This window comes from Lepisosteus oculatus, chromosome 17 (assembly GCF_040954835.1).
Source record: "Lepisosteus oculatus isolate fLepOcu1 chromosome 17, fLepOcu1.hap2, whole genome shotgun sequence".
NCBI classification, from domain to species: Eukaryota; Metazoa; Chordata; class Actinopteri; order Semionotiformes; family Lepisosteidae; genus Lepisosteus; species Lepisosteus oculatus.
In genome coordinates, this window is record NC_090712.1 from 21676721 (window position 1) to 21703182 (window position 26462).

The 26462-nt window shown below is 38.5% G+C and overlaps 3 protein-coding genes across 10 annotated transcripts in view; all 3 read left to right on the forward strand.

Moving 5' to 3' along the window:
* fam135a (family with sequence similarity 135 member A) overlaps positions 1–1851 on the forward strand; it is a 43824-nt gene extending 41973 nt beyond the window's left edge. For all 7 annotated transcript variants that reach the window (XM_015362945.2, XM_015362944.2, XM_015362942.2 and 4 more), the window contains one exon: positions 552–1851. In XM_015362945.2, the coding sequence (XP_015218431.2) occupies positions 552–757 (206 nt within the window). In that variant the 3' untranslated portion in view covers positions 758–1851. The remainder of the gene's footprint in view (positions 1–551) is intronic.
* A 1726-nt stretch (positions 1852–3577) lies between these two features.
* Positions 3578–10567, forward strand: cenpk (centromere protein K). The gene is made up of 11 exons (XM_006638874.3): positions 3578–3649; positions 5782–5805; positions 5920–6057; positions 6224–6280; positions 6635–6695; positions 6906–6952; positions 7561–7643; positions 7860–7958; positions 8429–8564; positions 8762–8815; positions 9939–10567. The coding sequence occupies exons 3-11, from the start codon at positions 5941–5943 to the stop codon at positions 10095–10097; spliced, it is 813 nt and encodes a 270-aa protein (XP_006638937.2). The 5' UTR covers positions 3578–3649; positions 5782–5805; positions 5920–5940; the 3' UTR covers positions 10098–10567.
* A 4392-nt stretch (positions 10568–14959) lies between these two features.
* Positions 14960–26462, forward strand: part of smap1 (small ArfGAP 1) — a 94751-nt gene continuing 83248 nt past the window's right edge. Inside the window, exon 1 of one of the 2 annotated variants that reach the window (XM_015363150.2) lies at positions 14960–15261. In XM_015363150.2, the coding sequence (XP_015218636.1) occupies positions 15144–15261 (118 nt within the window). In that variant the 5' untranslated portion in view covers positions 14960–15143. The remainder of the gene's footprint in view (positions 15262–26462) is intronic. The other variant, XM_069179806.1, reaches the window with a different exon arrangement.

Here is a 26462-nt window from a genome sequence, read left to right on the forward strand (position 1 = left end):
TTTTTAAGAAATGTGACACTGGCCCTTATGTGTAATGCACCAGACCAAGGCTGCAGTAGAGTGTGAGATTTTTAGATATAACATATGTTTTCTCAACCATTTTGCAGAATATCTTACTATTCAGTCCTAATTAATTTGTAGGAAAAAAAATAGATTAGAAAAAAAGATTTGAGGAAAAAGGAAATGCTGGATGGTTAATGAATATTCATTAATAGACGTATCGTTACTAAAAATGTGCCATCTTCCTGCAGTGTATTGAAAAGAATTTGTTTTTCATCATTTTATGTTTTCCAAACAGCTGTGTTCTCCTGAGAGTTATACACCCTTAAGTACCTAGTGCTAAGAGTAAAGATAATATGTCAAATGTATTTGTGTTACACTTTCACTGATATTGTTTTATAAAAAATGCATCTTGATGGGACTGAAGCTGCGCGAAGCTCCTGCAGCCCGGGATGCGGAATGAGCTTTTTAAAAGATGTCCCAGATGTCCCAGCTGGTAACTGAACTGGCTCTCAGAGGAGGCTGGAATAACCTGGCTCCCTGTCTTCCAGGACCGGTGTACGCGGAGATGATTGAGAACCTGCTGCTGCCTGTGCTGCAGAACAGAGACTGTAACCTGGTTCGCTATGATGTCATTCATGCTCTGCCCAACACTGCCAACTCGCTCATCGGGAGGGCAGCACACATCGCCGTTCTGGACTCGGAAATATTCCTAGAGAAGTTCTTCCTGGTGGCAGGCCTTAAATATTTTCAGTAGGTTGATGTTTCATGTGGAGAGAAGGAGGAAACAAAGCTATTACCTCATTGCATTGAAACACAAAATGGTTAATATTGTTGTATCAGATTCCTTTTTGAGTTTTAAAGATATTTATACTTTTTATATGGGAGTTTAACTATATTAGTGTTTTGATATCATCCTTTTTTCTTGTTCATTTGTGGCTGTGCAGTTCTTTATTTTTATGTTTTTACAGACTTTCATATTTTAAGCCAATTTAATTTTAAACTTATTTTATGTTCACACTAGTAACATGAATTTTCTTCAAAGAATATGTGTGTTGTTACTGTTACAAAGAATTAACATTTTTATTTATGAAAATCCAACTATATTTTAATGACATTCTCTATTTCGTTAAATGATACAAATGAGTAATAATGATTAACTGGAAAATGTAGCTGCTAAAAGAAATATTTATTCTATGAACTGACCAAGTCCTGAGTCATTCATGTCAACATCTCCACAAAAGGCAATTTATTTTCTACTCATTCTCAACATGAACTTGTATCATACCTGTGGAAAAAGACTTTTTCTACTGCAAAGAATGAACAGTAATTTTTATTATTCAAAGTGACTTTTATTACTACATTCAGAGCTTTTAAAGGCTTCCAATAAAATATGGAAGTAAGGAGAGATTTCTGCATGTAGTTCACACAAAGCTGCAATGAGGAAAGTTTAGGTTTTGTATTGTTTTCAAGTCCATTGTGATTTAATATACTTAACTTTATCTTTGGAGGGCTAAAGTGCTTTGAAAAAGAACAAAAGTTTATTGTATACAATGCCATCATTTTACAACAGGGTTTTTAAATATACAAAGAGAAGTTTTATTGATTGAACACAGGCAGGGGATCAAACACTTTGGAGAACTGAACACGTTTGTCTGAAATGGAGGTTGACTTTTTTAAAATAAAACCAGACTCTGTTTGTGATTGAATGAAAGATAGGATAATATAGTTTGTGATTTTTAAAACTGAAATATTGTACCAATAGAACAAATGCATGTTCTCATTTTTCTTTGTCCAGAAGTGGTTTGTACACTCTTGCACACATTTTCCATTAAATGTAACATAAATAAACCCAAATGTCTCAATCACCCTCTTTTAGATGACAGCCTAATACCCCATCTAGGTATTGTAATTTATGTTCTCAGCTGCTTTAAACAAGAGCTTGCTTTTAAGCTCTGTGGAAGTGAACTATCATTACTGACCCTGCAGGACAGCGGGTGAAGTGTTCAGTGCTGACACTGTCATTTGCTACAAACAGCCAGAATGTCACAAAGACAGCTAATTCGAGGTAGTGTCCCAATATGCACACTTGCATATGTCCTTCATAAAAGCGTTCCCACTCAGGTCAGCAAGGGCTCAGGGTGTCCTCATTTGTTTCACAAGGGTACTCACTAGCAATACTGTTTAGGAGTATTCGTGTACCTGCGTTGTATTTCGTACATGGAAAGACGAAGTATTTAATATAATACAAAACTTTGAGGTATTGCCAAGTTTACTATTTAGTTAATTTTGAAGGAACGTGAATGAACGCGTACTGCCATTTCCGTACTGGGATAGACGATATGAAATGCTTTTAGTAGCGTACAGCTTTGAACAAACAGCGATGTTGCCAAGTTTTCCTTAGTTCGCCAGTTTTGAGCAGCTCAACATGAATGAGCACGATGTGCCACTACTTCTGTGCTGGGATAGACGAGGTGAAAGTCAATTTCATCAAACTGTGAGTGGAGAATGAAAAATAAATCTTTTAACAATTATCTTCCGACCTGCACTTAGCCTCTGCAAAAGCAGCATCAACAGCAGGCAGCACTGTGACCCTGAGTGACGTCACGCGAGGTGTCGACCCGTTCCCCTGTTTGTAACGGTGCACCTCGAATCCTCGCGCGCCTGACGTCACACTGGCGCTACGCTTCGAGGGGCGGACTTGGAGCTCTGGGCGCAGAGCGAGAAGTGGGACACGGCCTCTTCTGCTCCCACACACTTCCGGTTACAACCTCAGTTTGTGCCTCTTGTTCCCTCGCTTTATGCTAGTCTCACCTACGACTCATTTAACCCCTGCTGCAAATGCGTGTTTATCAGCTGAACTCTATAAAGCTCCGGCTCAGCTTTGATAGGCACAGTGAGAGACTGCTAACCTACAGATCCATCATCCAGGTGGGGCTGCACATTGGTGGTGGTGGGTGGAGTCCCCATTACCTGTAAAGCGCTTTGAGTGGAGTTCCAGAAAAGCGCTATATAAGTGTAAGCAATTATTATTATATTATTACAGATGACGTGGTTTCCATTAAGTTTGTGTTAAAACAGTAGTGCCCCAGCGCCTAGAAACACATCAGTCCCTTGTCCTTTACCCATCTATGTCTGCCGTCGCATTATCCAGGTGTGGGTGACATATTGAATCCATTAGGGGAATCCCTATTACCTGTTAGCTCTTTGAGCGGAGTGTCCTCAAAAACGTTATACGAATAAGGATTATTGTTATTAATAATAATCAGTAATCAGAAAGTGATTAGCATATTTTGTTACAGCTGCACGTTTCCAGTTTGGAAAACTACAAAAAATGTTTAAGGATTAAACTAAACTATTTAAGGATTAATCTCCTTACGCTGTGAATAGAATATATTTAGAAAGGAAAAAATGATTTTAATTCAGCCTTTTACTAAAACGTCTTGAAACAATTTTAATCAAACCAAAGTTACAACATGAAAACATTGCCTTAGAGGAAAATGCAGAATGTCCACTACTTTCTAACAAAATACCACGGGCGCGCGGATACGTACTAAATCTCTTTAACAGACCCAGATCCATAGAGGCGTCGCGTCACACGGACCCCAGTGACCCGGCAGGGAAACGTCATCGCAGCGCCGCACTTCCGGTATGACGTTACGGCCGGCGCGGTATTTTTGTAACAGTAATGGGAGCTGACTGAAGAAAGACCAGTACTACGTTTAATTTCCCAGATAAAACCCTTTAAAACTACAGACATGGTAGGAGCCCCCATTTTTATAGTCTGATTTTTTAAACATTTTAAAACAGCATGTTCGATTGCTTTGTCAGTTTTGTTCTGTTATGAAAAAAGGAAGCCATTCTGTCATACGGATGGAATATAAACATATCGGACACATTAACGGTCTAAGTAACGGACATTGCTTTTAGGTTTGAAATGTTTAAGCAGAATAGTTTAATAGGAGATGATGAATTATTATTACTAGTAAACGTTTACTGTATGATAAGGCTATAGCTACATCAAATCTATCTTTATGGATCTGACTTGTTTCCTTACGATTCGGGATATTACAAAATCAGTAACATTTCCGTCTACATATTTCACCCGAAATAAATATGTAGATATTCATTTTTTAATATCGTAATAAGTAAATTTAATAAACTTAAACTGTTCACGACCTAAATTCAGAAACAAATACAGTACTACTACACACGTAGGGGGGCTCCCCTCCACCACCACCAATGTGTAACATCCACCTGGATGATGCGACGGCAGCCATAGTTCGCCAGAACGCTCCCCACACACCAGCTATCAGTGGGGACGAGAGCAGAGTAATGAAGCAAATTCATATAGGGGGATTATTAGGAGGCCATGATTGGTAAGGGCTAATGGGAAATTTGGCCAGGATGCCGGGGTTACACCCTTAATCTTTTCGAGAAACACCCTGGGATTTCTAATGACCAAAGAGTCAGGACCTCGGTTTTATGTCTCATCCAAAGGATATTTGTCAATATGTCTTGTCAATATTTCCTACCAGTAGGAGAATGTAATATATAGACCCGTCAAACTTTGCAATCCTGTCATATTGCTAAAACAGTTTTCTCAAAATATTTCTAAACTATAAACATCATGGAAGTCCGTAATAGGAATTGTGTGTTGTGAGGGTTATAATTGTTATTTGTATTTACAGTATAAAGGACAAATATGTAGAGTCCTTCAGTCAGGATTGTAGCAATTCTGATGGGTTTAATCTTAAAATTGTGTGTCATGTTATTTCTGTTTTACTAACAAGTTTGTTGAAAAACACTTTCATAGTCTTTTGTGTTTTATGGAAGTATGCACATACAGACAGAAGCACACACACACATAATCATACCAGGGCCAGTTTTCCAAGAAGCCCGTTAAGCTATCAGCATATCTTTGGACTGAAAATAAGAAAGGCTGTAAATAAGAGATGCCCACCAACCTTCAGTTCACATGTCTTAGGAGGGATTTCAGACCATCAAACATATGACCATTTTTTAAACTTTCACCCTGAATTTTTTTTTGTGAGGTCATAAGATGTTGACAGCAGCAGAATTCCTTACAGAAACACACATACAGCAGCTATCAAAAGTAATCACCCCCTTAGAATTTTTCACATTGTGTGTTCTTGAAAAGAGTAGGGGTGTTAACCCTGGTGTCCTGGCCAGTCGACTTTGGTACCTTCCAGAGAGGCATTATTTAACCTGAACTCACATTAACTACACACAGGTGGACCCCATTTAACTAATTATGTGACTTATGTGAGAAGTGTTTGCAACAGAGCCTATTTAAGTGTTTCATAGCAAAAGGTGTAAATACTCATGCAATCAGTTATTTTATGTTTTATCTATCTATCCATTTTTTAAGCTGCTTTAACCAAGTCAAGAGTCATGGGAAAGCAACAGGTGCAAGGTGGGGTACACCCTGGATGGGACACAAATTCATCACAGGTCACACACAGACAAACACATTCACACCATGGCCAAATTTCACAAAAGAGAATTAACCTACCAGTATGTCTTTGGAAAAAAACAGAGATCCCAGAGGAATCCCGTGTGACTTAGATCTGTTTTCATGGTTATTGTAAATATGTATTTTTCTATTAAATGCTTCCAAACAGCTAAACATCCAGTGCATTATCTGCTTGATATCATCTTAAACATTTGTTTTTGCCTGAAATTGTTACCAAAACTGATTTAAAATAGATGATTTCTGGTTACATTTTTAACAGTTCTGTGTACTTTCATCTCTTGTAGAATACAGATGAACTTTTGCAGAATGTAAGTATATCCATCCATTTTTCAATACATCTAGTCATTGATCTGATCAGAAAGTATTTACTTTAGCATATTTTTATTATTGTATTTTTTACAAGAGGTGTGGTTGTATTGTAGGCTAAGGCGCTGGCTAAACGAATGTCGGTGTACCAAGGCAGCCTTGCTCCTGATATTCCAGCTGGCGCGCTGTGCTCCGACAGTGTGACAGATGAGCTGCTTGGCGTGTGTGAAGAACAGTGGAAGAAGCTGGAGCAGGTGTGTGTCACTACGGCGTGGGTTTAACATCTCTCACATTCTTCCTCATCACCTTTGCTCTTCTTAATTCTTTCTTAAATGGGATTCTGATATAGTAGTAATGCTGCAGACAGTTCTTATACTAGATATCCTCTGTAATGCAAGTTTTTGAATGCCTGTCCTGCAGGTGCAGGAAAAGATATCTCTGGTGGGAGCAGAGGCATTACAGGATACAGAAAAACAGGTAAGAATGGGATCTTTTTATTACATCATTACACTGTTGGCTTTGATTCAAGATTAGTGAGGAAGTCATGCAAGTTCTGAATTTTCTCTTGGAGGAAGACACAAAATAATTCTTCTAAAAAGAGCTTCATTTTGTCATGTTCATCACCAGACACTCCAGATGGCTCGGTCTTTGTGTGGGAGGGACTGTCACTTATTCTCCACTAAGTCCGAAATACAAATAGCTATGTGTTCCTCCCATTTATAAATTCATCATATTGATTTTTATTGATACCTTAATTGATGGTGACTTGCTTTTTCTACTGTAAAAAAAATGACAGTTCATATGCATTTCCTGCTGTTGTCTATATCCCAGGTTCTGCAAGCAAAAGCTCTCTCAGCAGAGTTAAAGAAGTGGGCGGACAGAGAACCAGAGTGTAAGTGTGGTGTGGATTTTCTTCAGAAGCTTTAATAAAAAAATAAGAAATGATCATCCAGAAGACAAACTGCTGGTAGGATCTAAATCAAATAAAAGTAACATGAAATGTAAAGTCCTTGTGTGAAGTCATGACTGACTTATTTTCAAAGTGTTCTGTGGCAGATTTTCAAAGTCTTGTTCTATTAACTTTTTATTATTTTCTCTGCAGTGTTGCCAAAGAACCACAAAGTCCTGGTTGCTGTTGGTATGGAAGAGGTTGGTACTAGATTGACTGATGGGCAGTAGTTTGATGCCCACATTGAGTCTGTCTCTTACAACATTTTGCGGAAATTAGAATACAGTAGTATTTTTACATAAAATATAGTTATTTAAAGCATGTGTGACGGTTCTTGGGGTTTCCGCCCTTGTCACTCCTGCCCGGCAAGTTAGTCCCTCACTGCCTGGGTGCGAACCTGGGTCTCCGGCGTCATGCAACAGGAAACCTGCCCGGCTGAGCTAAAGGAGAACTCCCCCAGCCAGGGCGGCTGAGATCCCTTTTATAAGCAGGGGCTTTTTCGTTACACATGGTAGTAAATCAGTGGTCTTAATGCCCTTAATAGCCTCATTTTCTAATGAGACCAAGTTTGAAAATACTTCAGAAGTGTTCTGTCAGGTAATTACTTAACCTTAAACCCTTTTGACAGTTGGAACAAATCTTTCACATTACCTACACCCATGCTGAGAAAAGGTATTTCTTAAAGGCCTGAAGGACATAATTGGGTTATAGCTTGTATATACCTGTGCTGAGGTTATGAAGCATGTCACTCATCGCTCGGCTAGAAGCCCGCATGCTGCTTTGGTTAAAAATGTCAATTCTGTTACAGCTGCAGAGGGTGAACAGAGAGCTTGAAATGGTCCTGTCCTGTTGTCAAGCGAAGAATGAAAAGCTGAAACATGATGTGAAAAGGTCTGTTGTATTTTCCCCATGTGGTTTTGTTCTACTGTGCATTATGCTAATGCTGTATAGTACTGGCTCCTTGTCACAAACATTCAGCCTTGCATTATGATGTCAGCCTGTCAGTATATTAGTAACTCAGTTGTTTGAAACTCCGGAACAAGAAGTCTCCTTGTTTTTTAATCTGTCTTCAAGGTTAGGCAATTAATTGTGTTTTTTTAATTCAAGTGAACAGAAGTGGCTAGAAGAACAAGAAGAGTTGTTGAATGCAGCTACTGACAGAGCAAAAGAACTGCAAATGGAAATAAGCAGATCATCTGAAGCAAAGTATGTCTGAAAATGACAAGAGGTGGAACACATTTAAAGAAATATTTATTTATAATGCCTTTCTGTGTAAGCAGTGCTTTTAGACACACTAAATGAGAGATATCTTTTGTGTCAAATGTTATAAGATCTTTGAGTTATCTTTAGTGAACTGGGTAATGTTGATTGCTCTTAAGAGTGGTGTGAGGTGTAGGCCCATTGGCCTCTGGATGTGTGTCTCATCCTCTTGTTATTTTAAGTCCTGAACATTCCAGAGTGACTGTTGAATACTGGACTTGAAAGATATATAAACTTGTATATATATGCTTTTAGAACTATGCAGTCTAATTGGGTGTTGACAAGTTATAACATATTAAACAAGACTGCATGTTCTCTTCCTTCATGGCCTCTTGGATAATGCATTGTGTTGTGGGGTTTTGGTTATTGGTAATATTGAGAATATTCTTTAATTTTTTAAATAATTTGTATTTTAGGGCAGTGCAGGAAACAAAGAGGAAAATCCAGAAAATAAAGGCTTACCAGGAGAACTTGTTGGAGACATTTAGTGACTTCCTTGCTGAGCACTTTCCTATTCCTCAACAGCAGGCAAATGAAAACAGGAAGAAAAAAGTGGGTCCTTCTTGTCTTAAATGTAACACTGAGGGGCTGTTTATCAAAAATATATCTATTGAACCTGTTTTTCTATTCAGTAGATTTTTAATAACTCAAAGAGTTCCACCAGTTGTTCAATTTCTCCTTAGGAAACTTTTTGAGATTATGAATTGACATAATATCAAGAAACTAATACTTTGAGGTTTTTCTTTCAGGTGTTTTCCCTGGAACCGACTGTGGAACTGATTTCATTACATGACATTCTGGAGGTATTATTGCTTTTTACTGTGGTGTGTGTGCGTCTCTGTCTCTGTCTCTGTCTCTGTCTCTGTCTCTGTCTCTGTCTCTGTCTCTGTCTCTGTCTCTGTCTCTGTCTCTGTCTCTGTCTCTGTCTCTGTCTCTGTCTCTGTCTCTGTCTCTGTCTCTGTCTCTGTCTGCAATGGACTGGTGTCCAGGTCAGGCTGTATCCTGTCTCATACCCATTGCTTGCCAGGGTAGGCCCTGGCTCCCCTGCAACGCTGTATGGGATAAAGTGGTTAGAAAATGGATGGATGTGAATAGTTGTATGCCACAGAGATCTACTTTAGACCTCTTGCTCTCCCTTATCTATGAATGGGGGAAACATTAAGAGAATTTAAGTGATTGTTCATTTAAGTAATTGTTCCTTTTCGCTGAAACTGCTGAACTAGTCAAAGTAAAACATTGAATTTTAGTCACCTTCAATTAGCATTCAGATTAAGCTTTATTGAAAAAATATAATTCAACTGACCCATTCAAATGTTAGCTAGAGTGTTTTTGCATATAATGTTTTGTCTCTGGTAGAATATGTTACATTTGTCAAATCAGTGACAACAATCCTTTTAGGACAGGTAACACTATACAATTGTCCCATGGTTGTTTTGGCCATTTTGAGATCTCAGTATTATATTCATATTGCATTTACTTTAAAATGGAAACCTATATTTTTATGTTAACTGTTTTGCAGCTATATTTAATTTATTTTTATTTTTTTCAGTGTTTGGTGTTTTATATATATTTTTTATTTTCAAATAATTCTCAAGTCACAGTTTTCAATCATGATATTTGTCAAATAGTGAAGAATATTAGAAAGAACGCAAATGAGAGGAGGTCATTCAGCATAATTGGCACCAAAGGGTTTCTCAGATGAAGGTTTGCTTGTATATTCTGAAATAATCTTGCAACTTTTTAAGTGTGAAAATACACAGCCACAACTCCAGTTAGAATATTACTTTGCAAGTGTTTTAACTAGGGAGTGCTACAATACTGACACTTTTCACTTAAAACACATATACAGTACACTAATTTAGTTTAATATATATTATAAATATTAATATATTATAATATTATAATTATTTTTCTTCTTCTTCACAGCTTCTAATGAATAAACTGTTTGAGTCTCCTCATGACCCATATATAACCATTGATGAGACATTTTGGCCACCCTATACTGAGATGCTTCTTCGACATGGAATTGCACTGAGACACCCTGAAGATTCAAGCAAAATTCGCTTGGAAGCTTTTCATCAGTAGAATGACATGATAAAACCATGTGTAACTGTTCTAACTTGTGTAACTTTTGTGCTTTTTTATTTTACTTTGAATAAAAATATAATTATTCTATTTAAATAAATTGCAGCTAAGGACTAGATTGTTCTGAAAATTTAATTATTTTAAATAGCACTGTAGCAAGCAATTAACTAGCAATCTCATGGCTGCATACTTATGGAAGAAGCTCCTATTTAAGCAGTCAAAATGTCTGTCTATCTGTTTTGATTAACATAATTGTAAGAATTTATTTGCATTCGTAGTGTCTTTCATTCTAAAGAGTTTGACATATGGGACCCATGCCATCCAGCACTTAAGGTTTCTCCACATAAGCAGCAGACAAGGAAGAGGACTCAGGAAAGGCAGCAGACAACCCCCTGACCACAAGACTGTATGCAAAATGGTGCAGTTTCTTTCAAAAATAAAAACAAAACCAGACAGTGAAACCATTAAAATGTGTTATTATATAATTTATGAGTTGCATTAAACACTGTAGTTATGGTTTGGGAAATAACCTTTATCTAAAACTTAAAGTTCTAGCAGACATATCAGTGCCAGCAGCCATATCACCCTGTAACTCACAACTGGCAACCCACTTAAGCTCAGCAGGTGTGAGCCTGGTCAGTACCTGGATGAGAGACCTCTGGGGGAAAAACTAAGGTTGCTGCTGGAAGAGGTGTTAGTGGGGCCAGCAGGGGGTGCTCACCCTGCAGTCCATGTGGGTCCTAATGCCCCAGTATAGTAAAGGGGACACTATACTGTAAACAGGCACCGTCCTTCGGATGAGATGTAAAACCGAGGTCCTGACCCTCTGTAGTTCATTAAAAATCCCAGGGCGTCTCTCGAAAAGAGTAAAAATTTCCCATTGGCCCTTACCAATCACGGCCTCCTAATAATCCCCATCTATGAATTGGCTTCATTACTCTGCTCTCCTCCCCACTGAGAGCTGGTGTGTGGGTAGCGTTCTGGCGCACTATGGCTGCCGTTGCATCATCCAGGTGGATCCTGCACATTAGTTGTGGTGGAGGGGAGTCCCCATTACCTGTAAACCGCTTTGAGTGGAGTGTCCAGAAAAGCGCTATACAAGCAATTATTAATTATTATTATTATAATTTACCGAGTAATTGGTACAGAGAAGTGAATTTATTATGTAATGTAATATTAAATTACATAATTATAATTACTGCCAAATTATAGATGTCCAAGAACGTTATCACAGTTACAGTGCAAGTGTTTTTCCTTGCATGTATAAATTCAGTTTCAGCAGACTCAGAGCAAAGTAAACATAAAACAGACTGCAGTTGTGTCGCGCTGTTAGTGAATACTTCGAGCTGCGGACGTGCAAAAGCCAGGCGACGCGGGAGGGGATGTTATTGAAGGGACTCAGGGTGGGTTGATTTTGCCCCAAATAGTATGAAAACAAACGGGGACGCTGTTTGTACCCAGAGCTAAATGGACCTCGGGTTTCGTTACAATATCCTGTTTCTTTACCGCTAAACTCAAGTTTAAGCTATGTTACAAAAAACGCGAAAATATCGTTTCATGTAGTTCATAAAAAGCAAGCAACCACGCATAAATCGTTACTAGTATTTATCGCGTGCACTAAAATACATGCTTAAAGTACAGCAAACGCCACAGCAGCTTTCTGATCGAGACAGATGCGTATGTATTGCTCTATTGCTATATGTCTGTTGTTAACGTGTATTTGAAATGTTTCTCGTTCATATTAGAGAAGTGAACTAACACACTTCGGAATCGTATACGTCCCACCAGCTTTTACTGTCGCGTTCTGATGACGTCCTGTACGTACTTCCTCTGACCAGAAACCTTGTATAATATGTCAGCAGCAGGATGCAGAGCAGTATGGCTTTAACGCGGTTATATCATTTTAATATAAAACATTATGTCCGTAGAGGATTGCTTAAGCAACATACACAATATAAACGTAAGATCTTTCATTATTTATTTCAGTGTAATTTTATTATATCACTGACAAAATAACATATGTTCACCGTAGTTCATCCAGTATTTTGTTCAGTCTGCGTTGTAAATTGTTTAAATCTGAAATATTGGGATTTATTGTAGTTTAACTATAGTGTAGGCTGGTCAATTCAACACGGTTTTACTGTTTTTCTATAATTAGTCCAGTCTTTTAAATGAAAATTTCAGATTAAAATTTAATAAACATGATAATTTCAGTTCTTAATGGAATGTCAAACGTTCTTAAATGTCAACGATATTTGTTTTAAAAGTGGAATATTTTTATCTAAGCTTTAATTGGAATAATATTGCAATATCTCACGTAACTCAATAATCTGGATTTGAGAAAAACTAAAGCAGAATCTTGTAACGTGTTACTGTTAAGAGGCCAGCAGGACCTGATTTGAGATACTGAAATCTTCCTCTAAAGCTAGAAATGTATATCAGTGAATTTTGTCCCCCCCTGAGTGCAGTTCTTGTGAACGGAGCAGCTACCAGAGCGGCCGGCTCTGGCGCAGACGGTAAATCCCACGGTAAGAAGGAGTCTCTGCGGAAGCCCAAGACTCCATTAGGCCGCTTCGACAGTACTGAAGAAGCGTCCACTGAGAAAGACTCACTGGAAAGTAAGACAATTAAACTTTACCAATGTGAATGTCAACATAAGCTATATTGAAACTCATCAGTTCATTTCAGGTCTCATTTATATCCACTTTGAACCACACCACACGCATTCTATCTTCTGTAGCCTCTCTGTGCATATATCAATTTATGATACTGTTGATTTTGGATTTCTTTGGATTATGTAACACTTACTTCATTGTGGTATATATTTTTTTGCATTATGTAACTTATTTGAAGTTACCTGGAAAAGAATGATGCTGTATTGTACAAATTTTGACTTTCATGTTGGTTACTTTGAAAAATGATGTTCATTAAATAGAAGTACTGTGTGTGTATATATATATTTTATAAATAATTGTATATGAAAAATAGTGAGTTTACAACAGAGTACCTAAGTGAATTTACAAATATTAGAAAACTATAATGCTCTCTGGTCTTGGCTGAGACTTAAAAAAATAAGCATTTGTTGTGTGCAGCTCTTGCTTAATATGTTATGTTTATCACTAAATGGACATCATCTAGTTGGGAGATTTAGAACTTAATGCAAGTTCTAACATTGATTATGGCACAAATGTTTGATATCATAATCTGCTTACAAGTATGAAGTATGCACATATATATATGTAGGTAACTACATCAGTATGTGTAAGCTACAAAGGAACAGGTAATGGTTTATTCCGTCCTGAAAGGAAAAAAAAGCCTTCACTCCTGAAGAAGGCTCCACAGTCTCTTTTCTTTTCAGCATGGAATAAACCTTTACCTTTTCCTATTTATATTTATAGTGACTATACTTTTTAGATTTTTCATGTTTTTACTTGTAAGGAGTCACATGTATGTATGTATTTGTGTCTCCTAGCCTCTGAGCAAAATGATATGCACCAAATTATGATGCACACTGTACTGTATCTCATCTCTCTTCAGAATTCCCTGATGACGTAAACCCAGCTACGAAGGAGAGAGGCGGACCGAAGGGGCCGGAGCCCACTCGATACGGGGACTGGGAGAGAAGGGGGCGGTGCATTGACTTTTAGTCCATTCTGGACATACTTATCTGTTGTCTGAAAATAGAATACTGTAGATTCAGGTGTCCCATAATAAACACTGTATCCAAAGGACCTAAGCATAAGAATCACCTTGCAAAAAATAGTGGAAATCGAAATCTGATAACAGATGTCTACCACTATTTAACAAGCTCCAAGGATACGACGTTTTTTAAACAAAGGCTTACATTTCTGAGGGCAACCTTGGTGTTGACTTTCAGTTTTAATGCTGATGAAAAATAGACATTTTTGTTATCCTATTCAAGTAATGGGTATGAGGGCACAGTGTTGACGCCACTTTAAACCGCTCCAAATCCCTGCACCTGTGTGTGTGTGTTCGTAAACTGTATTACAAAAGGCAAGAACTTAGTTAAATACAGTACACTTGAATTTCTAAACCTCCACCACGATGATCCCAATTTCCTCCATGAATACATTTGTAATTCCAGTGTAATTTTAAGAAAGGCTTTTGTGAGTAAGAAGCCTTTTATAGGATTTGAAACAGACTGAATGTAACCTTTATGAAGATTAAATTAAAATGATTTTGAATTGAACTGGTTGCGTGTTGCCTTATTCTTTGTAATCTTATCACAGTGTAAACGTATGAAACATTACATAGCTAATAAAGTGACGTAGGGCACATTTACATTTCCCAATGATACTGGAAAATAAAACCCTGTCAGTTGTCGACTTAAAATCTTGTAGAAGTTAAAAAAATGCTTCCGTCAATAAAAAAATACATCATCACTGTACCGCAGTCCATTCTGGACTTGTGAAGTACATGTCAAATGTTACCATCGCAGGTCATCTTATTACCAATCTGAAACCCGTTTAGCCGGTGTCGCTGAAGCTACTACCACAGTACTTACACGCGCATTTGCTTAGTATTGCTTATGTAAGGGAGTGTAATTACATGCGTGGCACAAGAGATTAGGCCTGACAAAGCAGAACTCGACTCAGAGCGAAGGTATTTTGCGTCGTCAAGGTGTGTCACTGACGTACTAGCCTCACCTGTCTGCAAGGGAATTTTTTTTCGTTAATAAAATACATTTGCACAACCTACGTTGATTTTATAGTGAGGCATACAGTAGTAGCTGCTTTCAAGCCGCATGCAAACCCGATCTATCTACAAGCAGTCGCGCAGGGCATAGAACACAGACAGACAGCCAGCCTGCGCCGGCGCCCTGCTGGCGGCTGGGAGAGGACCACTTCCGCTTCCGGGTGCGCACAGGCTGTGGCCATATTTCCCGACTGCCGCTCTGTGTCGGTCTGTACTGTAGCTCCGGGGAATGGTCCTGCTGTTAACGCTTTTTAATATAGCTGTCATCGTGTAAGGGGGGAGACAAATTACTATTTCGTTAAAGCCTTCTCGGAAACAACCAGCTGAGACATGACGACGCGATCAGAAAGAGAAAAGGCTCAGAAACTCAATGAACAGCACCAGGCCATCCTGTCTAAAATGCTGAGGGAAGAAGATAACAAATACTGTGCCGATTGCGAGGCGAAAGGTACAGTGCTGTCGGCGTATATATTTATCATTGCCCTCTCAGTAGTTATGTTGTTTGCCATTTTTAATGTTGACGCATCGTATTGAGCTGCGTTATCAATGGTAATGTAACATTTTATTGTGAGACAGCGCTGTCGTGTTGATCTGTGGCACGTTTGACATTGCATTCAGGTACTTTAAAGTTAGATCGAGCCTCATTGTGTACGGGCTGCATACATTTCCCCGACTGAGGTTGTATAACCCCCCTGGTCGCGTGTGCATGGACTGGCTGTGTCCGAGGTCCCCTACCTGACTGCTCAGGCTGGACATCAGTGCAGGTGTCCACTGCGTAGCTTGTCAATGGTACAGAGGGAGCGGAAGCCACGCTTTCTGTTCTGTCTTATTTTGCTTTTCCTGTTTGCCTCTGACGAAATTCTGACCTGCAAATGTGGAAATAAAAGAACCTGTCATTTCATATATTAGTCAGTAGTGACTGGCTTGGTTTGTCTCCGATGCCAAGTCGTTTGAGGTGGCTGTGCCCCGATCATTGGAGTGTTCATTTCAAAGGAAAGAGAGCTTTCTGGATTTACTTCCACCATACCCGAGACCTGGTGTTGCTCATTCTGAAATTGGTGAATGTCTCCCACACTACCATTATGTTGCTACTACTAAGCAGAACAGCTGTGAGTTAATTATTTGCATTAGTATTGGAAACCGGGAGGATCTGTGTCATTGGTTGCTTTTATTCATTAACATTAGGCCATGTGTGCCTGGTGCCCTTTCCCCTAAGGGAAAAGTGTTTCTCAGGTAGTCCTTGATCACTTGTTAAGTCCTACAACAAAGCCATTGAGCTAATTTTCACATCGGGGACTTTTTCCTGGAATATGATGTTCTTTATTCCAGTCCTTCCTCTGAATCAGATGCGTCATTTGCCCATAGTTAGAATATCACACCCTGTATTTCTCATTCAATGCCCTGTACTTTATTGGCACAGTGCTCCAGGGTGTAGTGTGTGATTTGTAGGGACGATCTGTGCCTTTAGCCAACAGGTAACTTGGGTAGTGGAAAATGAATGTAGGGACTGGGGTAGAAAAATGAGACAGAAATCCGGTCTACCATCAGCCCTCGCAGTCCTCCAGCTTGGGCTGTAAGAGCAGCGACATGCACATTAATATTTCATTTTCAGCTGCGGCCTTGTCACAACAGCTTCCAGCCCTGAGCCTGCAGACATGGGTCAGCGTGTGCATGGAACAACTCACAGCACTGCACAAGCTGAGCAACAAGACTGTTAACTGTTACTCCACTGGGATCTTTAAATAGTCATAGTTTTACAGCTGTTTGTACCAGCAAGACTGATGTACATGGTGGCACTAGCTAATTATATATTCATGTAATATAATAAAAAAACATTTTCCTTGAAGATTAAACAAAAGTTGTGATAGCACATTCATCACACCTAGAACAACAAACAGTTACACAAAATTGAAAATGAAAAAGACAGCTTTAATGGAACACAAAGTTCAATATGATAACAGTTTTTGAAGAGTTAACTGGCTTCAGCATCTGGTGTTTGTATCCTCATCTAGTGTAGTGGTCATTAAGCTCCGTTCATGAAAGACCTGTGTGTCTACTGTGTTCGTCCAACTGGGCCCTTAATCGCTGATTCTAAATGATGCTGGTAATTGATCAGCTTGCTTGTTTTGCATTTTTTCTATACATGGTAATTATTTATAATGGTTTCAGCACACAGAACTTCAGGCAGCCTCTTTACAACTTGCTGTTTAGGAATTTGCTTCCATATTTACGACTAAACAACTCTTACAAATTGGTGCGGTGGATCTGTGGCTAAGGATCTGCGCCTGTGGCTGGAAGGTTGCCGGTTTGTATCCTGCGGCCGGCAGAGGAATCCTACTCAGGTGGGAATGACACTGTACCAGACACTCTGTTAGTGACTCAGTCCAACTGGTTAGATCTCAGCTCACACTTCTTTGTGGACAGTCCTTAATCTCTCTAATAAGCTTAGGGATTGTACCTATTACAAATTAAATTAAGCTTTTTAAGAGCCAAAATAACATTTTAAGAACATACACAGAACAGGAAATTGAAACTGAATAGCATGTGATTAAGAGCTTGGCTGGAGGTGAAACCAGAAGACAGTGGTCCCACAGGACCAAATCTGAGAACCATTTATCCAGTTGAAACAGAAATCTGAGCAGAACTGAAGAAGAAGGTAATTTAAAGTGCACTCACCTTTTTAAAAGCTGTATTTGCAGTGTGCTGTTTCTCCACAGGCTTCAGAGGACATGGATGGAGTGTCTTTGTCACTATCTTTCACTATTGGATGACAAAAAATTGCTTTCCATAATTAACAATTAATTAATTAAGAATTAATTGTTAATTCTGTTAATTTAGTTCAGTGTTTGTCATTCTCACCTGACAATTTAAGTACCAGGATCCTCAAATTCTAGCAATAACGTTTTATAGTGATAGCTTTTAAGTTCTACTAATCTACCTTTCTTCTGTCTTAACGATTAATATAAAAACTCACAATGAATCAGTTAATTTAAAACACAGGATGATGGTAACATTTTCTGCAGCTCTGTCATAATTTAAGACACCAGATGTTAATATTTATGTAACTAATTGTTAAGTAATGGAAACCTACCTTCAGGAATGGAAATGGATATGCATTGCATTGATGTTTCTCTAAGCACTCAATCCCAGATGTAATGTGCACAGAACCTAATGTAACAGATTGGAATAACACTCTGTGAAGAAGATTTAAGTGGTATTCTGTGTGATTGCTGACTTATTTATGTTATAGAACCACTGAAGAAATGCCTCTAGTTGAATTGTTTGTGAAATTTTGCTTAAATGTGTAAGCAAATGTGTATGTTATTTTTGTAAAGCAAAGACTGATCTTAATAGTTTGGTGCTTTTTATTTACTGTTATAAAAACAGGTAAAAAATACAACTTAATTTAATGACACCTTGTGAGTTGAAGATGGTAAGACTGCAATTTGCTTTATCCTTTGTGGAGATCTGATTTTTATTTTTGGATTTTATTGTTGAAATTGCTGGTGGTTAGGCATGAAATGCATTTCTTTCTGCTAGTAAATGTCAGTAGAATCACGACTTTATCTCAGACTGCTACAGAGAACTAGGCTGACCTATTGCTGGAAGCAAGAGTTACACTGAGCACTAACATCATATTTTGTGCTTCAGCAAACTTGGTTTTCAGTTTCAGTAATCTAATTATCTAATTAGGTGAGACTCTAGAGCAGTAATCTGGAGTTTGATTAATGTAAAACAAGCAGCTTGGTTTGACCGACTTGGAAACTAAAACTTAGGTATTGCCCATTAGAAGAGCAGAGTGAAGCTTGTGCAGACTGGATGTTTCTCTCTGTGTGGTGCTTTTCCTGTGGGATTTGTGTTACAGAGCGCAATGAATTTTAATTCTGAATTTCTAAGCACGTATGAAAGATTCCTTCTAGTCCCTGTGAAATAAAAATATGCTTTTGAGTCATGGATGTATCACATACTTTTTCTTTTTAGGCTGTTTTTTACGATTGAACTTCACACATGGTGGTTTGCTGAATAGCCTGTTCTTTTTCCATCTCTATAATCTGCAGTGTGTGTGTGTGTGTGTGTGTGTGTGAATTTAGGCTTTATTCAAAATATGAATGTGAATTAAAGGAATCTGCAAGTCTTGCCTTTTCTTATCATAACCTTTCTGCAATGAAGCACAGTTTTTGTTTGCTGAATAACAAGCCTGAAATGTGAAAACAGCATATGCACTAACAGTTGCTTTGTTGATTATAAATGGTTACTTTAGTCATGTCAAGAGAGAGAGGCCAGACATAATCCTCTCTGGCCGTTCTTTCTCATAGTTCTGTTCTCGTGTGGTGCTCTTTGAACTGTTACCGTACCTATGCTCCATGTTTTGTCTTTATCTCTAGAGACCCGTGTTACCCTGAGTGGTGGGAGGGCCATCACTGGAGGCACATTCATTCAAAGCGCCTTTCAGATTGTGCTTCAGCTAAAGTCCGCACTCTCTGTGCACAGGCACTTCAGAATATAAGATATGCACCAGTACTCTGTATATCATTTGAATAAAATGCTTCAATGTTTAAACCTCTGTAAATTCCCTGAGCAGTAGCAGCCTTGTGATTTTATGACACAAAATGCATAAATACAATTTTCAAAAACGATGGGTTAGCGTAAGGAAAAACCCAGGTTTGTGTGAAGTGTTAAGTTTTGATCCTGTGTGATTTAGTGAATTCAATGAATCTATCAGCTCGATAGGAAGGAACGCAGGTTTCTATCAAAGTAGTTTGTGTGGAGACACTCACCAGGCGGTGACCTTGGGTCTCTGGCTAGCACAGGAAGGCTGAGTCAGGGTTACATCACTCTGTTGATGTTCTGATTGTATTGATTCCACTGACGACAGAAGCGATAAGTGCCTCTGATGGACAAAGATATCTGTTCGTTTAAGAACACACTGGGAAGGAAATCTGATGAAGAGAAGTGGTTGCCTTCTTGGAGCCACGAGGTAAAACTGGCAGACAGCTGTAGAGCTATATAATTTTGACTTTACATGTTCACGTATTTTACAGAAAAATGCCTTTTGCAAAGTTGTTTACACATAGCTGTGCTGCTCTCTTGACATTTGCAGGCAACCACTGTCCGTTTCTGTTTCAGAACTAGGCTGAAAATGGGAAAGTCTTGAGAAATAGCGGCAGGTCTGAATCGTTCATCACTCTCCGATGAGTGGAGTGTGTGAGTTGTGTTGGTCACGTTGCAGGCACCTTACCCTGATGCTTCCTTGTACTCCAGGGAGGTATTTTAAAACTGGCAACATAAACTAAAGTAGGTGTGTGTCTTGTCTCGGTACTTCTCTTCTGTGATTTGAGCTGTCTTTGTACTTCCTTAAAGCATAAAGGCACTGATTTTGCATTAATAGTTGGTTTATGATTTCTTATAATTACTTGCGTTTATATAGTGCAACTCATCCCACAGGATCTCAAAGTGCTCTATGCAAAGAAACAGAATCGTCCGCTGCATGGATGACATGCAGGGACCATTGTGCACTAGCAGCCCCGCTACACAGCAAATCAGAGCCTGCAGAGGTAATCCAGTTGTGCAGAGACAGCCATGAAATCTTGAGCTCATAGTTTTGGGAGCCTCTCTGTATAATGTCTGTGTTCCAGTACTGACTGTCTTTTTCTTTGTACTCATTTTGGCAAATTGTTCTGGAGCTAACATTTCTTCTGGTGCCAGATCATTTCTTTCAAATTCACCTGGTAGTGTCTTATTTGCTGGATGTACAGCTGTCGTGTAGCCTTTGCTTATGGGCCAAAGTGTTTTACATAGATAAAGATAATTTAAAAGTTAACAGTATCCTTTCAGGTAGAATATAAATCGCAAACGTCTGTTACAACCAATTGTAGCAAGCCAAACAGTATGTTATCACCAGCACAAATGTCCCAGAATGAGATACATAAAGCTGATCAGAAACCATCTGCACTTTGTTGTGTAAGTGCTATAGCACAAGTTCTGGAGCTTTAATCCTTATCCTCTGTCAGCAATATCTCAGTACTGTCTTTACTTGAGGTTTCCGGATCAGGTAATTTCTTGCATGTTTATATAGGCTATTGGTAAGATATAATAGAAATATTCATTGATAAATAGTTAAATAAGATGTTACTGTTCACCTTTTCAAATTAGTTCCAACCATCTTTATTGCCTCCCAGGTTTATGGATGTTTTCACATGATGCCACTTGTTGAGGTCATTGCAGTGATATGTCAGTGTTTCTCGTGAAGAAAGCATGTGCATAGTCATCTGCCCCTGCAGACTCCTGCATGCCTGGAATTGCTGGCGGATTAACTCACTGAATTCTGTTAGACTTGGACTTTGCAGGGTTTCATTCTTGCTGTCTGTAGACACCCCCTGAGTAAGTAAGACTGTAGCCACACTGCCTAGAACTGCTCACGTATTCCCCATGTTGACTGTAATGTTATCCTTCAGGCTTTTGAAAATGTACTTGGAGGCCGGGGCCCTGGGTGGGTGTAGTGAGCATGCCTGTGTTTTGTTTTTGTTACTGTTTGCTTGGGAGCCCTCTGCTCTTAACCCTGTGTTCTGTTTGCTTTGTACAGTATTCCTGTGCACTCGACTGCAACAGCTCTGCCTCGCCCAGGTGCCTTTATTTCAATGAAGTTCTGTGATTCAGTTCTAACTATTAAAACTGCAAGAGGTCTTGTGGACTGAAAGCAGTGACAACAGAAATGATAACAGCTGCCAGTGTTTTGCAAACCAATGCATAAAAGTTCTTTAAGGTGCTAAAAGTATTAGAATTAACATTTTAGTCTGTTTTAAATGCCACCTGGCTGCTCTTAATGTACATAAAAAAAACAGAATTCTTCTCCTTCTTGTATTTGATAATTGAAATTTGACTTTTTTATAATATATTTTGAGGTTATAGACATTCATTTAGCACTGCTTTTGTTAATCATCAGACCGACCTTTTATAGCCTGAAGATGAGTAGAGACAATTATTTAAATTTTACTGGATTTTTCTTAATTTAACAATTCATTTGCTGTGACCTAGCTGAGGCTGGTTTTCTGTATATTTCAGTGGGAGTGCCCATGTAGGCAGGGCTGGGGACAACCAGCAGCGAGAGAGTGCAGGAAACGGCATTCCTTTCGCTTCCTCAAACATGTAGCATTTCTAGTCTGTAAGGGGCGCCGTTTTATTAATCTCTAGCATCGGTTTCATTAAGATGCATCCATTTGTGTAAGCATTACACCACACTGTATTCTCTTTGTAGTGTGACTCCAAAAGAACATTTGCCCTTGTCAATGAAAATGAGACTATCAAAGAAACACCTGCTTTTATCTCCAGTTCAGTCCATATGAAGAATGAGTTTCATAATTTAATTTCCTTTAGCAAATACTCTTAACCTTATCTATATATTAATTTCTAGTTCCCTTTGGTAAGATTAGAATTTGGAGAAGAATGATTACAAATGACAGAGGGACATTTATCTCTACCCCATTTGATTTGTCAATTCCTTTGTTATTGATTATATTTGTCTGAAGAGGGCCCATTTCAAATGAATGGAAATGCAAGGTTGATCCCCAGACCAGGACGCCTTGGCTCAGGAGTAGTCTGGGAAGGGTTGCTGTTGTCCTTCACTCAAGGCTCACACCAGGCTTTTTTACACGTTCATAAAATCCTGGTGTCTAAAATGAAAAGCAAAAGATAATATACATTTTCTAATTGTCTTAACACTCTTGAGTAGAAGGTTGTGAGTAGGCTATGATGTGCAATGGTCTGTTTTTTATTTTTGTTCTTGTGTTTTTTGGAGTTGATAGGACCACTTATTTCCTTACTCACATGTGCCATGCAATCCTGACTGTTCACGTCCATAGATTTTTTTGGCTCCAGCAGCTGATCGTTCTGATTGATTACCCTGACCGCACTACCTGGCCTTCATCTGCTGCAGGAGGCCATGGGTTTTGATAAAACATGTTTGTGTGTCACGCCTGCATAGCTGAAATTAGATTTTCTGTTAATTCCGCACTATAAGTGTTAATAATCAAACTGATGTTAATTAGTGCCACTTGTAAAGCTGTTATTCAGACCTGCAGACTCAACAGTATATGTACAAACAGGCTCAGGGAATTCTTGGGTTACTTTAGTTTTTTAAGAAAGTGCTATTTAGACAATAAACTTATTTTTATATAAGAAAATGATTAAAACAAATAATGGAATCCCCTCTTATTCAAGCTGCAGGTTTCAGGACAAATATAAGTCAGGTCTGTGACACACAGGTTCGGAGGGTGGTGATGTGGTGAATTGCTCTACGCTGAGGCATACAAAGCACTTTCAGATGCTCCTTGGCACTGTCAGTTCATCGCCGACAAGCCTAATTGATGTGCATATCTCAAAAAATGAAAATTAGAAGACGGGTGACACTGACATCTCAAAGCACTGCCGAAAACCTTGGGTTTTATGCTATTCATATTATAAAATAAATTATTTTAATTCTGGTTGTAATTGTGCTGTGTAGTAGTGCAGCTGTTGGTTGAAATCTCACAGCATGACATCTGGTACAGATGTGCTGTTCAGCTCAAACAGTACTGGGTTCCCTTGTACAGATCCTGGATTAAGATCAAGGCCTTAATCATCTTGCCGGTGATAAGGGAAGATTATGCAGCACAGATTGTGTTGATATAGGGCAAATTACATTAAGTGGTAATATCTTCTTCTTTCAGAAGTGTACAGAAGTTCATAAATGAGTGTAGTCTACATTCCCCTATGATCAATTACATTTTTCTTGGTCATCACTGCTGAGTAAGGCTGGCATCTTCAAATCCTACATCTATGAAACAAGGAAGCCACAAAGCTGTTATTCTGCACCATCGTTCTTTTGCAGTAACCAAGCTTTCATAGGATATCATGACATGAGGAGAAAAGATATTTTTTTTGTATTTATTCCTTTCCTTTTTACAAACTTCATCTAGAAGGAAGTCTTGATTTACATCAAGCGCAATATGTACCTAAATAGATTTAGCATCCGATAGCTAGACTAATAACTTTCTGTACCACTCTGGCCCTTCTTCTGGGACTAATGCCTTTTCTGCCTCATGAGAGGCAGTTGAAACTCAAATGTATTTCCTCCTACTGAGAATCAGTCTTAATGTCCACTACACAATATCTGCTGAACACCACATGCATTTCAAGCAGGAGCCCCGTGACATGCAGGCCATGGGTATTCCTTAAGAAATGGGCAAGCCCAAGTCTGAGCCCAACTCTTTTAAAAATCTTCAGCATCAAATACACTATTTTTAAAAATAATATCAGCACTTTGTCCGGTATTTAGTTATTCATACACAGTTAATATGTAGAGACTACCGTTTATTTTGTGTATTTATGCATGCAGGCACTGCATCTAAACATCCCTGTTGTTTCCCTTATTCTTTATCTTCTCACAAGCATGACTGTGTTACTGCAGCACATGGTGAAGCCTGAGTGACGCTCTCTGACACATGTAATTTAAATTGATGAGCAGAGCTCCTCTGTGCTCTCTGGCAGGTAAAGTAATATTGTGGAGCGGAACAGGTAAACATCTCTGGGCTGGGCTGAGTACAAAAGGACTGAAGGCTGTAATTCCACTCCCACTGGCTCATGCCTTTTCACTGGCCTACTTAAACACCTTTTTAGGACACAATAATCTCCGGTTTTCATCCTGTAAGTGTCTTTCAATCACACTGAATTGGCCGTCTAAACTGCAGTGCAGCATGAAGAGCTGTCTTATTCTGAAGTGTGAAATTTATACTGCAAGACTTTCTCCATCTGCATGTACCTGTAGGCTTGGTTTGGATCTCTGGAGCATTTTAGATGAAATCTAAAAAAGAACATTTGTGCTGCAGCAGTACTTTGAATACATTCTACTTTATGTATGAATATATGAATAAAAATTCAATGTGGCTATTGCATTTTGATAAGTTGAGTGAATTTGTGTGTTGTTCTCTCGTTGCAACTTCAGAATCTAGGTAATATTTGGGAAGTACTGACTTGACCTGATGTCTATTCCTTAATTTTTTCTGAGTTAAGTGTTTTGCTATTAATTCCACACACTAGACATATAACAGTTTTGCCTGTCATCATCATATTTGAAAGTTTACTTCTAATGTTTTGTGAAATAGCAGATTTGCTTGTTTTTGAAGATCAGAGCCATTATTGAATTTCTGCTGTGTCCAGGGGCTCAGTGACTGGGTAAATAGAGACTGCTGCTAAAGTTACATTGCATGTTCTGACATAAAACTCACGTTGTTTAGCATTTAAGTATCACTCTGTAATAGCTCCTCTACAGCTCATAGCAGATGACTTATTGAAATTATAAGTGGACATTATTTCTTCTTAAACACCCTGCAGTATAGACTGTATTGTGTATTAGTTATGAACAGGCTTTGTGTTTTAATCTTGAGTATGTTTGGAGTGCTTTGCAGTTCTTCAGTTTTATCTGATGTGTACAGCCGTCTGTAATGGCCTCTGTGCCCTTAAGAAGCCCATTTCGTGGCAAGCACTTGCATATTGGAATAAGAAGTAACATGCAAATAATGAGGCACCTTTCCTGCATTGATTCTAGTGGTAACGTCCTCTGGCTCTGGGAGTTTCAACACTTGCTGTGAGTCACTCAGCTTCACATGCTGTAAATAGCTTTTTCTATAGAAGTTATATTTTTCACCATTTATAACAAGGGCTTGGGCTAAGTCATTGTTGATTATCAAATAACACTGATCCTTTTCTGTTCTACATATTATTGAATAGGGAAAACAGGCTAGCTGCAGTGTAAAAGCATTCATCCCTTCTAATAATGTCACCATATTGTTGAATTCCAAAAGATGCTCACACATTCTTAAAGCATATATTTTTACTCAAAACATGCATGCACAAAGTGAACACCTTTTCTGGGTGGAAGAAATAGAAGTCAGCAAAGACGTTCAGATGACGTTCTGAATTGCAATCAATTATGTTGATTGCATGAATATTCTCCCCTGAGTACATACTTAGTAGAAACACCTTTGGTGACAGTTACAGCAGCAAGTCTTTTTGAATAAGTCTCAACCAACTTTGCACACCAGGTTAGTGCACTTTTGCCCCTTCATTGCAAATGTACTCAGGCTCTGCCAAGTTGGTTGGGATTGTTGATGTAATTTTCAAGTCTTGCCACAGATTTTCTATAATATTCAGGTTAGCTCTTTTGTCTACATGGTTGAATCTTTCCTTGAACATTACAAAGACAGGTGGGTTTAGTCTGAAATTGTGTGAACATATATTATATTCCTGACAGACAGATGCCACTCAATTAATTGTGTGGCTTGTTAAAAGTAATTATGTGGAGGTTTATGTCTATAATCCAGTACAATAGTGCATAAAATCAATACCCTGTGAATCTCCTCTAACAGATCTTGTATTACATCTTTTAATCTACAGTTATACTTTTAATATTTTACTTCATACATTCATTTATTATATCTAATGATAAGAGACCGTTTTTATTTTCAAGAATGTTTATGTTTGGGGCTTTTCTTAGTGTCCCTTTAGCTATGAGTGTTTCACTGGATAGCCCTTATTACTTCATGCTCCACCTTGTGGTTGTGGGATGAAATGTATTGTCATCCCTGCATATGTAGGCTAAGTACAGAATTGAAT

Excerpts from the sequence above, each read along its gene's own strand:
- cenpk (XM_006638874.3), top strand. The coding sequence starts at position 5,941 with ATGTCGGTGTACCAAGGCAGCCTTGCTCCTGATATTCCAGCTGGCGCG. Across the intron at positions 6,058-6,223 it reads AGTGGAAGAAGCTGGAGCAG|GTGCAGGAAAAGATATCTCT; the intron begins GTGTGTGTCACT and ends CCTGTCCTGCAG. Across the intron at positions 6,281-6,634 it reads TACAGGATACAGAAAAACAG|GTTCTGCAAGCAAAAGCTCT; the intron begins GTAAGAATGGGA and ends TCTATATCCCAG.